We start from the raw sequence: 13,269 nt of genomic DNA on the forward strand, positions 1-13,269 counted from the left end.
CAACTTAACAGGATTACTACACCAGGCAACCTCCGGGAAGAGAATGCTTTTTGAGGAATACGATGCTCAGTGACGTATCAGAACCCAAAAAGTAGATTTCTCCAAGACAGATTTTCTACAGCCTTTCACTGAGAATCCAGAACAGTCTCTCTCTCTACGTATTTATTTATTCTCTCCCCCACCCACGGAAAATCGGTAGCTTTTAATGGTTAATTTGGCTAAAAACGTAAAGAATAACTCAGTGAATTATTTAAAAGTATGCACGATTCTCATCCAATTTCCTCGGCTGACTGAAATATTTAAAGGACTGGTTGTTTTCTCAATGTTCCTAAAATGCCTCTTGGGAAATCCATGTAGTGACATTTCAAATAACCGCATTGGCGCTTTCTTATTTCTTCTCTTTCTCCTTGATCCTTTACCCCCAGAGGAAGACCAACGATAATCTAAATGAACATTCTAGACCGGATGGCTGCAGGGAGCTGGCGGTCCAGGGGAGGAGACCATGGCACAAGAATGCACTGGGGCTGCTATTTGGATAACACTGGATAAGAATGCAAAGGCAAAGGGGCATCACACTCTTTCTAAAGTTCCTAGAAGAAAACGAACAAGAACATCTTATTTTTGTAAAAAAAGGAGAAAGACGTTTTACACAACAAGAACATCAGTGAAAGCGATTGTCTCCTGGAAAAAGCTGACCAGTGTGTCTGATCTCCCTGGGTTAAAGCACACGGCACAACAATCTCCTCGTTGGCATCTGAAGAGAGGGAGAGAGCGTGTGGCTAGGGTACAGACAAAAGAAACCCAAGTCCTGGCTCCCCGGAGGCCAGCTTCCCAGTTGGCTGCATGCAAAGGATTTCGGCATGTGGGCTGCCACCTCTGAACACCACGCGGAAACTACATGAGAAATTAAGCCAGAGAACTACCTCGAATGTGGAAACCAAGCCTGAAAATGTGCAGTGAACACATAGGGGTCTCACTCCAACACACGTCTTTTAAACATTAGACTCCACAAATGGTCTCTTTGGTTTGATAGGGGACGTCTGCCCGTGTCGAGAGTCCCGGGACAGCTGCCTGTGCAGGTTGTCCTGGTACGCCTGAGCCACAGGGAGGGTCCGAGCCACCTTCACGTCGGGGTACGAGGAGGCCTGGCTAACTCTCTCCAGCAGGTCTCCGCGCGACCCGTTAGCCAGCATCCCGTGGGGGCTGTAGTAATCGTCCTCCAGCAAGTGGCCGTTCTGTGCATTGTTGGTTTTGTTATAAAAGGCAATGTTGCTGATGGATGACGGTGGGCTGAAGGACTCAGGCTGAGGCAGGTTGCCTGGAGACGTAGGACTGAGAACGGTATCCACTGATGACACTGCCCAGGTCCGATTCTGCTGGTGAAGGTGGGGGTACTGTTGAGTCCGGGCTGTTTTATCTATGATCCCCATGAATGGTGTGGTCCTGGATCGGGTGGGCTCACTAGGGTAACCTCCCTGAGTGGGAGACACTGGCGACAGCTCGTCACATGACCTATCGTATGCCGGTTTCAGTGGGATCTCCATTTGTTGAATCGAGGAAGATGGCCGGAAGGTAGGAGTTAGGTTGGAGGCGGATGAGATACTATTGCTAGATGGAGAGAAACGAAGGCCTACGCTTTGGGAGTGCAGCAATGGCCTGGGAGTTGGTGGGTGGGGTTTGATTTCATTAGGGTTGACACTAATAGGTCTTCTGATTAAATGTGACACATCGGGGGAACCTAGTTGGCTGGAGGAACGCTCCAGGTCTAGTTTTGAGTGACAGACTGGGTAATAGGATGCGGACTGGCTACGCCCAATCTGTGGTGTCTGGCTGTATCTCATGCCACCTCGATAGGCGGAGGAAGGTCGCTGGGGAAGGTCTTCTTTGGTCAACCCTCCGTGCTGACAGATGGCGCCTGCACTCAGGCTGGCCTGCACATGCTGCACGGGTCTCCCATCCCCTACAATCCCCCCGATTGACCCTTGATAAACCAACCGGCTCTGACTTACTCCTATGTCTCCTTGTGAAGACTGGTATTTACCAGCCATTGAATGGGCCACTTGGCCATAGGCCCCTGTGGAGATGACAGTGCTCGAATGAACTGCTGAGCTGGGCTGGTTGCTTCTCACGATCTGCGCTTTGGCCGGCTGGAGCCTGAGCCCTTGCTGGGGCACTGCCACGGGAAGCTGGGGCATCTGGTAGGGCCGCTGGGCCATCTTGGATAATGGAGATTTCGGTCTTCCAGGAAGCTGACTAACATTTGTTTCTTGCTGATAGCGCACGGGGGAGCCTGACTGGGATCTATAGACACTCATGCTTTCCGCGGGAGGGCTGGCCCGATACTGAGGGCCTCTGCGGAGAGGGGACGGGGGAGGGCTCGGGTATTCCTTGCCCTGCCCTCCCACAGGAGGGGGGCTGAAGCGGTAAGATCCTCCCTGATGAGCTGGGGAAGTGTGCGGGGGACTAGGCCTGTAATGCGAGTTCTGGTGAGTCGGAGAAAGAGCAGGTGAGGTGGACTGATAGCTCTGCCTAGTGGGAGAACCTACAGAACTACTGGACCGGAAGTCAAAAACCTGGTGAGAGCCGAGAGGCGAGCTGGAGACGTAGGCCGCGTCACGGTGGGCCGGGGAGGGGGGCGGGCTCTGGATTATCGGGGGCCCCTGGCTGGGCCGAGCCTCCGTCTGGAGGCCGATGGACACATTCTCAACATCCTGTTCCAAGAACTCCTCCTCGAGTATGTCCTGCACGGAGTAGATATCTTCATGCTGGGGTTCGGGTTCTGTCTCTTCCGGTAACTGCTGCTGAGGCTGCTGCTGTGCCGCCGGCGGCTGCTGCTGCATCTGCCGACACTCCTCCTCCACTCTCAGCAGAAGCCTCTGGATCTCACGGTTGTTTGGACACAGCTTGATGGCCTCGTTCAGGTCCTCTAAGGCTGCTGCAAACTGTCTGCTTGACAAAATGTAAACACAGGAACTGGAGTTATTCTGAATCAACAGGAACCACCAAGAGCTGAGAACACGGTCACTGTTTCAGAGAACTGTTAGCGTCTGGGGGCATCTGGGGGGCTTTGGTTTCGTCTGATTTGTAAGGAAGGAAATAGGTAGGCTGTCATTCCAGAAGAGTCCAGAATGATTCCCTAGCCAGTTCAGCCTCCATCTTCCCTCTGGCCTCTCTGGGATCAGTGGAGAAATGTCCCCATTTTGTCAGTCCAGCGAGGCCCTTCAGGAAGTTTCTCTTAGTGTCCAAATGCACACCAGGTAGTATGAGGGTTGGGTGGGGTTGTCATTTACAGGGCCACTGTCAATTAGCTTAGGAACAAAACAGTAACTACAATATTTAAAATCTTGCTGATCCAGCAGAATTTTTTCTTTATATTTTAGCTCCAATTTCCAGGCCTGTTCCATCCTAGGCAAGAACCCTGTCCTCTGCCCTTTCTACCCCTCGCCCCACAGCACTGCGGCTCCTCCATTCTGCTACATCCAAGCTGGGCAGGCGTTAGGCTTGCTGACGAGGAAACTCAGATTCTAGTCTACAGATAAGGACACAAACGGTCAGAGATATTCCCGTCCTCTCTATTAACCTTGCCCAGAAAAGGGGCAATTGGCCTTGTGGGGAAGGAATAATCCAAGGGGAAAGAGAATTTGACAGTCAAGCTTCTGTAAGAACTCTGTTGCCCCAGCTAATTAAGACTAAGATCACTGCCACCGTCATCACTAGACTTAACCTGGGTTTGATTTTCAGGACCACATGCCCCCTGGTCATAGCTGTGAACCTGAAGCAGTTCTTTTACAGGCAGAGTTGGGGAGAAGGGCAGGGCGCCGGGCAGGAGGCATTAAGGACAGTGACAAGTTATCTAAAGATCACTGATGGCAGTTTCTAGATCTTTCTGGAGGCTTTCCTGCCCACTGGCCAAACCACAGCAGATGGGGCATGAGAGATGGGGTTTCTCTTGGGCCTTCTCAGTCCTGGCAGCAGGACCTCCTGTCTCCATGCATGTGTGGTGTGGTGCTGGGAGGGGTGGGTATGGGAGAAGGAGGCTTGATCCCACCAGACTTGAGGAGAGCCCCAGGAGGAAGACTAAACGATCCAGGGAATCTCCCAAAGGCCTGTAAGAAAAGAAAGAGGGGCCTGTGATATATGCCCATCCTACTTTCCCCTCTAAAGGGCTGGGAGGATATTTTGCTCAAGTGACCTCTTCTTAAGCCACCAGTGTCTCTACGCTATCTGCTTTGGGGGTTAAAGAGCGACTGAGATACGGCAGAGGCTTCTGGGAAGAAGGTGCCATTCTCCAACAATGAAAAGGCAGTTTTCTCCCAAAGGAAAATGCTCTAGATCTCCACAGCCCCAAAGAGCTGCCAGCTGTACGATGCGTTCTGTGCGATGGGAGCCGTCCCCAAAGCTTGGTCCTGCGAGTCCTCAGGGACAGACATGGGGGTCTGTCCGATATGCCCCAGGATGGTCTACGTTGCCTTGGCCAGATTTTCAGAAAAGAGAGCTCTTGCTTCTCACCCTCTCTCTCTCTCTCCTCACCTGCTGCTGCGTTTTGCCCTTGCTCTTGCATAGTAAGCTTCATAAGATTTCGGTTTCAGCTCCAGGGCCTTAGTAGCAAATTCCTCCGCCATTCCAAAATCCTGTCATTACAATAGGTGTGCAAATGAGTCATTGAAGAGATATGAAAAATAGACATCTTGGGAATAAAACAGATTATATGTACATTTCTTTGACATTTATGGACGGAACACCTGGGATTCTTGACATGCCTGGCATGGCTCTAGCCACGTGGCCCAGACTGAAAGCTCCTTCTGCCTTTTGCCCTGTGTGGCCCTGCAATGGCTCACAGGAATTCATCTGCCCAAAAGTATGAAAATATTTTTAATTTGTCCTCTTTCTGCCTTTGCAACATAGTTCTTTCTGGTCCAGAAGCCAAATGTCAACCCACTGAAGCTCTTGAAGCTGGAAACCCAAACTCTCGCTGCACATGCGTATATGAGGCAAACACACACGTCGACGCCTCGTGTGTGCCCTCATCCTACCCCCCACCTTCCTGCCGCACCCACTATTCCTTGGCTTTAAAGGGATGAGAGTAAGTCTAGGAAGATGGGATCTGTGTAAAAAAGAAATGACTGGCTATGGAGACGGGATGGAGGAGGGACGTCAGACAGGCTTGCGTTCGATTCTCTGCTCCGCTTTGTAAGCCCTCGGGGTGTGTTGTGTGTTTTCTTATCCATACGGACCTCCCAGGTAGGATTAAGAGCAATAAAGCATTTGAAAGCTCCACACACAGTCCCTGGCACACAGGAGATGCTCAATGAACGGTAGCTTCCATTCTGTTTCATAGAGGCTTCTCTGGCCTGCTCCTTCTCTTAACTTGTTCCTTACTTAGGAAACATTTAAAATTTAAATAATAATAATAAGACAAGAGAGAAGACTGGCTGTCACTGGGGCCTGTGCTGTCACCTCATCTCTTAATCACTGAGGCTGCCTGGAGGAACACGGTCCCATCTGTCCTCATTCTGAGAAGCCCTGGGAACAGGAACCAGGGAAACAAAGCCATAGTCTTCAAGACACCCTTACATACTAAACTAAAGGGGAAGGTTTTCTCCTCTTTTACTATCAAAGCCATAGTACAGCACAGTAGCCTCTGGTTAAACTTGTGAATCCTAAGGCAGAACAAAGGCCCTGGGGTGGAGGTAAAGTTGAAAAAAGAAAAAAAAAAAGAAAAAAAATTAATGGGCAACTTTCGACATAGGACGACAGACTTCAGGTGGTCCTGGGAGGTGATTAACTGTTTCTGATCCAACGTGGAGCTACAGAGGAAGTGTTCTATTTCATAGCATCAGCTTCCAGCTCTACTGTTTCAACCTTTCCCCTTCATTTTTTCTTTTGGGGCAATCGTTATTTCTGGGAAGATTACAGAGTATTTTTAAGAAGCAGGCTATTTGTGAGGCAAAAAGGCAGCCAGCAGGTTGGCAGCAGCTTTGGAGCTTTGTCTAACTCTTACTAACTGGAGGAGACCCTTGCTGCTGTTTCTTCTGTTTCACGTAAGAACCTCACCACCTTTCCCGGAGAACCTCTCCCACATCCCCGCTCTCCTCAGCACCTGGGAAAACTCTGCCTCTTAGGGCATCACTGTGCCCTCTGAGATACCCAAGTCTATTTATCAGGGTGCTCTTTTCATTGCCATCTAAAGATGGATGATATAAAGGTCACTTTTCCAGAACCGATAGCAGATCTGTTGCTACTGAGGCTGAAAGCTCACTTCTGTACACCTGAGTTCTCTATCCCTTTATTCAAACATTCCTGTTTGGCCTGGATTATTTTTATCTCCTGAGGAGCCGTGAGACCTCAGGCTAGTGGACGTCAGAGATGCCTGACATGATCCTGGCTATTCCCAGGATCTGAGAGAGGGTTCTTGGCCCAGGAGTGTCTGCAGGTCAAGGGAGCAGTGCCTGAGGCCATCAGAGGCTGTATCTGCAAGGCAGGCAAGAAGGACCAAGGACTACTTAGGGGATAATAAAGGACCAGGAGGAGTTCTAAGACTCCCTCTGTGACAAGAAGGGACACGTCATGTTAGAATAAAAGGACGAAGAAAGAAGTGAAAAGTTGAAGATTAGCCTTAGAAATTAAACCTTGAAGTTCATGGTCCTGGGCCCTCTTTCCAGCCCTTCCTTAAATGACTAGGGGGTCTACCAGTAAAGAAGGGAATGACTAAAATTTGTATCTAATTGCATCTGGAATTCCAGTGACCACTGCTCTCACATTTTCCCAAAGACCAGAAAACTGACCTGGGGTCAGGGCAGGATGATGATGGCACTCCAATCACTTTCAGCAGGAATTAGGAAAATTCAGAAAGCTACAAAGTGCCCACAGGATTAACTTTTTTATCGTTTGAGGTACGGATTGTACTTAAGACTTGATTTCTTTCAAATTGCAAATGTCAGTGCTCTGTGAAGGACAACCAAGTTCCAAATGGGGCAGACAAGGATTTCAGGGGCCTGGTAAAAGCCAGTGCATGACACGGACCGTCAACTTCCAGTACTGCAGAAAGGAGCCGGGATGAGAGGGACTTACGTTCATTTTCCTGCGACATCGAGAGAGGTTGAGGAGGAGAGACACTTTTAGTTCCCGGAAGGTTTTCAAGTCCTCACCAAACCCTTCTCTAGGGAATTTCTTCAGAGCGTACTGGTAGCGCTGGGCAGCTTCCTTTACTTTCCCTTTCTAGTGGGAGCACAAGAGAGCAAAACACAGTTGGTCTGCTGAGCAGCTGAGGAGGTTTGCCCCCACTCCCTTCCTCTCTCCGCAGTTACTACTAAGGGTTAGGCCCTCCCAACACCAGCCCTGACAGTGAGAGCAGCAGGGTCCAGTCTTTTCTACTGGAAGCTCACCTGGCAGGTGAGGGGTGACGAAGGGGATTCCCAAGATACAAGCCAGAGAAACAAAGTCTTGGCGTAGGAAAGGCCTGGGACCCCAGCTTCCCAACTGGACTCCCAAGGAACTGACCTTGTTCATTTCAAAGGAGGTTTTTCCCCGACCTGATCTCCCTATAGGACACATGGCATTCCCCAGTCCCAATCACTCCAAGGTTATTACTACTTCTTTACATGTGTTTTATCTGGAAATTCTTTTTGTTCCACCTTGCCAGTCCTCTACAAGAGGCCATTCTCCTCCTCACAAAGGATGTGGGAGCTAAAGCAGTCTAGCTGTTGCTCCCCTAATCTCATGGCATAAAAGAATATCAATGAGTCTTCCCCTGTTTTTCGAAAAGGAGTCTTAGGGTGGTGGTAGACAAGTGAAATTTAGAATTTGTGATTCCATCTATGTCAGAGGGATTTTCCAAGATGAGGTAAATCTGTGACCCACCTAGGGAACTGGTCACAGGGGCCTTGAACTTTTCTTACATTTTGCATCTGAAAATCTATAAGCTGAGCCCAGAATGATGCAGGAGGCATCTCACACTCTGTTAGCTGCCCTTTATCCACTCCATTCCGTCTGTATAGCTGCAACTCCAACCAGGGATCCTGATCTTTTATTTTCTCTTTAGACCCTTTCACTGAGGATAGATCTGGGAGTCTTCCAAGGCAGAATTCTGGGTAGGAGCAGGAGTAGCTCTGCCTGTTTAGGAGGTAGGACTCCTTGTCTTGGGGTGCCACAAGTTATGTTATGAACAGGGCTGAGATTCTTGACAGCAGTGCCACTCTCGAGTCCATAAACATGACACCCTGAGAGGCCCTTCTTTGAAGTCATGTAAAATCATGGCTGGGTCAGAACTCAAGTTTCCTAGAAGCCTAAGAGTCCTAGATTACAATAACTCTCACTCAAAGGGTCTTTGGGAAATACAACGGTACTCCCAGGAGCTCTGTATACTCCTTACACAAGGCGGAAGTAACGTGCATCACAATCATTTCCTCATCTTTGGGCCTGGGCATGTCTCAGTGACACCCGCTGCCGAAAGTTGGGCCGGATTTGTATTTACTTTAGGAGAAGAAGATTCAGCTAATCTTAACACCATGAGATAACTCTGACACGGGAAGTTCTTAAGGGACTTCCTGCAGCCCACGGGAGTTTGTGTGTGTTAGGGATATGCAGCCTTCAGCTTGAACTGTGAGTACAAGAAGACTTCATACCTTTTTTGTTGTCATTTCAAGTAAATCTTGTAATTGCTATTTGTCTTGGTTTCCTTTCCTTCCTCAGGGATGCTGATAAGCTATTATTACTACAGATTTTTAAATCTACATAGATATTAAATATAAAAGCTAAGATCGATGCCTCTTTCCTACAGACTGGAAATATCTGCACTATATAACGTTTCTTTTACTTGTCCCATGGTTTCCAGGCTCCAATGAACAGATTCCATGTAGAATCTACGTATCTGCCTATTAGTGACCAGGTAAGACCAGGTCTTTAGGTCCATCAGCTGCAGGCATGTGCAGGCTACTCTTGCTCTCTTGTTGAGAAAGCAAAAACCTGGGGTCCTCAGCTTATGAGCCCACCACCGAGGGATGCCATTGCCTCTAGAACCAAGGGTGAGACCTGCCGAGACTTTGGGAGATTCTACAAGGAGAGAACAGTCAGGGCTGTCTGGAGGACACGGTTCCTTCCTCCGCTCACCTTATAAAACATGTCCCCCTCTTCCATCAGCTTGCTCAGCAGGATGATCATGATGTCTGGTTTGGAGGTGGCCATCGCCCATGTGGCTGGACCTGTAGTGTACAGGATGCATGATGGGTAAAAAACTCATACAATGTAAGGGTGGCAGGAAGCTAGGTGAAAAAAACACCCTTGGGGAATTTCTGCTGAGAGAACAACTTGCTCCACAACAATGGCCTCATCTTTTAGAACTGGGAGTGTCTTAGTAACTCCCACTGCCAAGAAGCTGCGTTGGATTTGTATTCACCTTAAAATAAGAATGTTTGAACTGTCTGAGTTTGCACCACTGGAGGGCAGCAAAGCCTGCGTGTTGTATTTGGGCAGGCGATGGCTTATTTTGGAGTTATTTTAAATAAGGAAATTGGGAGAAAGGGTTTACATTAAATGTCACCATAAGATTTAAAAAATCTAAAAAGGGTAATTTATTTCAGAATCTGGGACTCAAGAGCCCCAGCTGTTTAGTCTCAATTTTTAAATACGTTCTTTGCAGAAGGGAAACCATGGAAGACTCTAAAGGCTCCCCTAATTTGTAAGTACTGAATAGGACTCCTGGGATTCATGCTGAACCAGGAGCACGGTTCCAGTGTGAAACAAGCCAACATGACCGAGGACCACTTTACCCACAAAGAGAAAGAAAAGGTTAACTCGATTAGTTTACGGATGCCTGAATTATTTACCAACTAGGCTTTTCAGGGTTAGTTATCAAAAGTTCAAGTTATTCTCTACAACAGTCATTAAAAAAAATCTTCTTTTAAGGTGAAGTAAATTAAAAGATTAGAGGTGTAGGGAACTCATGCAGGCTAAATCAAAGAGGAGAAGGCAAAGCTGACCAAGCCATCAGACCATGCCTGATGCTGACAGCGGTGAAATATACCTCGTGGGCGACTCGGTAACGTCTGACAACCTTCAAAGAAAGGAGAAAACAAAAAGTTGTAGGAGAGGAAAAAAAAATGGATGAAGGTGAAAAAAAAAAAAAAAAAAAAAAGAAGGAAAAAGCAGCGGTGAGAGGCAGGCAGCAAAAAAGCCAGCATATCAGCCAACCCTTGTCTACAGGCCTGAGGGACGGGGAGTGGATGGGACAGCAGCCGCAGGGACTCGAGAGTCCAAAGCACACACAGAGCAAGGGAAAGCGAAGGCTGTGGCGGTGCAGGGATCCAGGATGCTCACAGGGTGGGGCTGCTACCGAGGTGTCAGCGCTGAGATGTGCTTAAGGTCGGAGCAGCCTCCTGGCTAAGGCTACTCGGGGCACGGCAGATAACCGTGTGATTTTGGACACAGGGTAGTGTAGACCATGGCTCAGATGGTGCTTTCTCTGGGCCAAGAGCCTTCTGTTCACTTGGACAATAACTGGGCCAGGGCAGAGGGGAGACTACATACACGCACACCACACACCCAGGGCAGCCAGACCGCCGGACCAGTCTGGCCCCTGGGCACAGATGGCCAGCACCTTCTTCCTTTTTCCTACCTATCTTGGCTCCTTTCTTCAGAAGAGTGACAACAACAGAAGTGTTCCGGCACCCCACTGCCCTGTCCAAAGGGCGCATTCCGCTGTAGTCAACGTGCTCAATCATGGCCCCGTGATCCACCAGGAACTGGACCTAGGACACGGATGGAGCAGCGCAGTTAACGCAGGTGTGACGGCTCACGCTGCTCCACTCAGGGCTCCGGCTGCTGCCTGCCCTTCATTCAACTACTGGTTTGAGCCAGGCTGGACAGTCATGGTATTCCAGGCCAGACCTATGCTCCTGGTCTTTAATGGTGTTTTCAATGTTCCCGCCCTGGAGCAAGTACAGATCTGAGAACTTTTTATCAGGAATCATCAACCCCAGATAACATTGTGGATAGAGAACCTTCCCTGTTCTTACCACCCTGAGGCTTGGTTAAAGGCACTCACCACCTCAGCATCACCATAGAAAGCCGCCAGATCCAGTGGGGTGCGGCCATTCTTGTCAGCATGGTCTGTGGCGGCTCCATTATCCACCAGAGAACGTACTACTGAGAGGTGACCCTTCAAACAAGCCCAGCTGAGGGCTGTCAATCCTTCTTTGTCCATTAGTGCAATGGAGGCACCTACAAGAGCAGGCATAATACAGGGCTGAGGAAACATGAAAAACATGAAAATTCACAGCAGGAGGGAAAGCTGGTATTTAAGGTGTACACTCGGCCAAAGCACAGCTTATGTTTCTGGGATGTGAGTTGTCTTTGGATAAAACTGTTAACAAAATTGCTCCCACAAGCTGTCAGTACAAGAGTCCAGTTCTTTGACAGGGCAGCCTATCCTGAGTTGTGCATAATCTCTCCCCAAGCTTACTGTTTATCCTTAAGTTTCATTACTCCTCTGTGAGAATCCTCAACTTTGCCCAAAATGGATGTGCTCACCACCTCTAGAATCTCCCACAAGTACTCCTGTATCCGCACTTGCGGTCATGCTGCCCCCATGTGTGGATACCTTTTATCTCCCCATGACTTACCTCACTTCTACCTGTTCTCTAGGAACCATCTCAAACCTCCCTGTCGGGGCTTCCCTGGTGGCACAGTGGTTGAGAGTCCGCCTCCCGATGCAGGGGACACGGGTTCGTGCCCTGGTCCGGGAGGATCCCACATGCCACGGAGCGGCTGGGCCCATGAGCCATGGCCGCTGAGCCTGCACATCCGGAGCCTGTGCTCCACAACGGGAGAGGCCACAACAGTGAGAGGCCCGCATACCACAAAAAAAAACCCCCAAAAAACAAAAAAAAACCCTCCCTGTCTCCAAAAAGCTTCTCGCATTCACTGTTACCTCATCTTGAACCTGCTTGACATATGTCACCTTATTCTGTTATTAATCTTTTTTTTAATGTATCCCACTTATTTGTAATAAATTCTCAGTGCATGTTTTCTGAACTTGGCAAAAATCTTCGATTTCTAATGGTATAAACTCCTTGAGAGGTTCTCATAAAATAAGGAGCTCAGAACATGTTTATCATTGATGGTAGTACCAGGCCACCTTCTCCCGCCTTAGAATGGGAGGGAAACGGACTCATGGGAAGAGACTGAGCCCAGGCCAGGAAAGAAATCCGGAGTTTAATTAAACTAGTCAGCCTTCAACAACCCCATCCCCACTCTTTTAGCCTATTTTATATTCTGCATCTTCTTCCCTTCAACATTTCTATTTTCACCTGTGAGGAGCAAGCACACTTGACATACTGTTTTTGTAATTAGTCTAAACTTCAATATACGTTTGGTTCTCAGCCTAGACTGTAAGCTCTTGGATGGCAAAGAGCCTGTCGTTCCCTTGCTAGTTTTGAAGAGTACCTAAGATGACTCTTTCCACACAGTTGGCATGACATGCGCACTAACTAAATTAGAGATCAACTTACTGCACACACAGTACGTTTTCCAGGCTGCGTCCTCAGCTGGACAGGATTCAGATGTCAGATCAAGCTCAGGACCTGCCACAGCCAGGCTCTGGGGCTACTCAGCAGATATGTGGCCTATCACCTCTGTATCCCTAGAGGTCAGACAACCAGACTTTGTGGCTTCCCGTAACAGGATGGAGGGTTGGAAAGTACGATACTTCTAACCCTGAGGAGAGCCATCCATGTAGTGGGTTATCTTTTCACAATGGTGTAGTTTGCAACTAAAACACTGACTCTAACATGGAATGAATCTGAATATGGGACAGAATCTAAGGAGTTTTCTCAGATGCAACATCTATAAATTTCCTGGACAGAGTCTTCAGGGGTGGAAAAAGCAGGATAAGAAGGTTCTGGATGTATGTTACAGATAAATTGATTTTACAAAGATAAGGGAAGCTGGAATTTAAGAAATTAAAAGGAGATACATATGAAAAAAAACCAGGTATTCAATTTCCTCTGAAAATTCAATTTGAAATCTTCCTCTTCTCTCTTTTCTTCTCCGGGCAGTTAACAGAATCACAGTTCTCCCAAACATCCCTTTTAGAACTTTGGAATTACCGTCAACTCATCTGTCCTTACGACCTGCATGTAATCAACCCTTATATCCAAAATCTTTTTTGCACTTGGCCCTCCTGTTCTAACAGCTACTGCACCTGGATTTGGCATTACCTCTCATCTACTCAATGACAATGGCTTCCTAATTGATCCCCAGGTCCACTATAAT

At 48.3% G+C, this 13,269-nt stretch overlaps 1 protein-coding gene across 3 annotated transcripts in view; it reads right to left on the bottom strand.

Annotated features, from left to right (window-relative positions):
- Window positions 1–291: 291 nt before the first annotated feature.
- The window catches only part of TANC2 (tetratricopeptide repeat, ankyrin repeat and coiled-coil containing 2), a 320,473-nt gene continuing 307,495 nt past the window's right edge, over window positions 292–13,269 (bottom strand). For 2 of the 3 annotated variants that reach the window (XM_082679740.1, XM_082679738.1), the window contains 7 exons: window positions 11,042–11,217; window positions 10,613–10,745; window positions 10,022–10,051; window positions 9,109–9,200; window positions 7,072–7,218; window positions 4,531–4,631; window positions 292–2,946 (listed from right to left, as the gene is read on the bottom strand). In XM_082679740.1, coding sequence (XP_082535866.1) covers window positions 993–2,946; window positions 4,531–4,631; window positions 7,072–7,218; window positions 9,109–9,200; window positions 10,022–10,051; window positions 10,613–10,745; window positions 11,042–11,217 — 2,633 coding nt within the window. In that variant the 3' untranslated portion in view covers window positions 292–992. The remainder of the gene's footprint in view (window positions 2,947–4,530; window positions 4,632–7,071; window positions 7,219–9,108; window positions 9,201–10,021; window positions 10,052–10,612; window positions 10,746–11,041; window positions 11,218–13,269) is intronic. The other variant, XM_082679739.1, reaches the window with a different exon arrangement.

This window comes from Grampus griseus, assembly GCF_964374135.1.
Source record: "Grampus griseus genome assembly, chromosome: 20".
Lineage (NCBI taxonomy): Eukaryota > Metazoa > Chordata > Mammalia > Artiodactyla > Delphinidae > Grampus > Grampus griseus.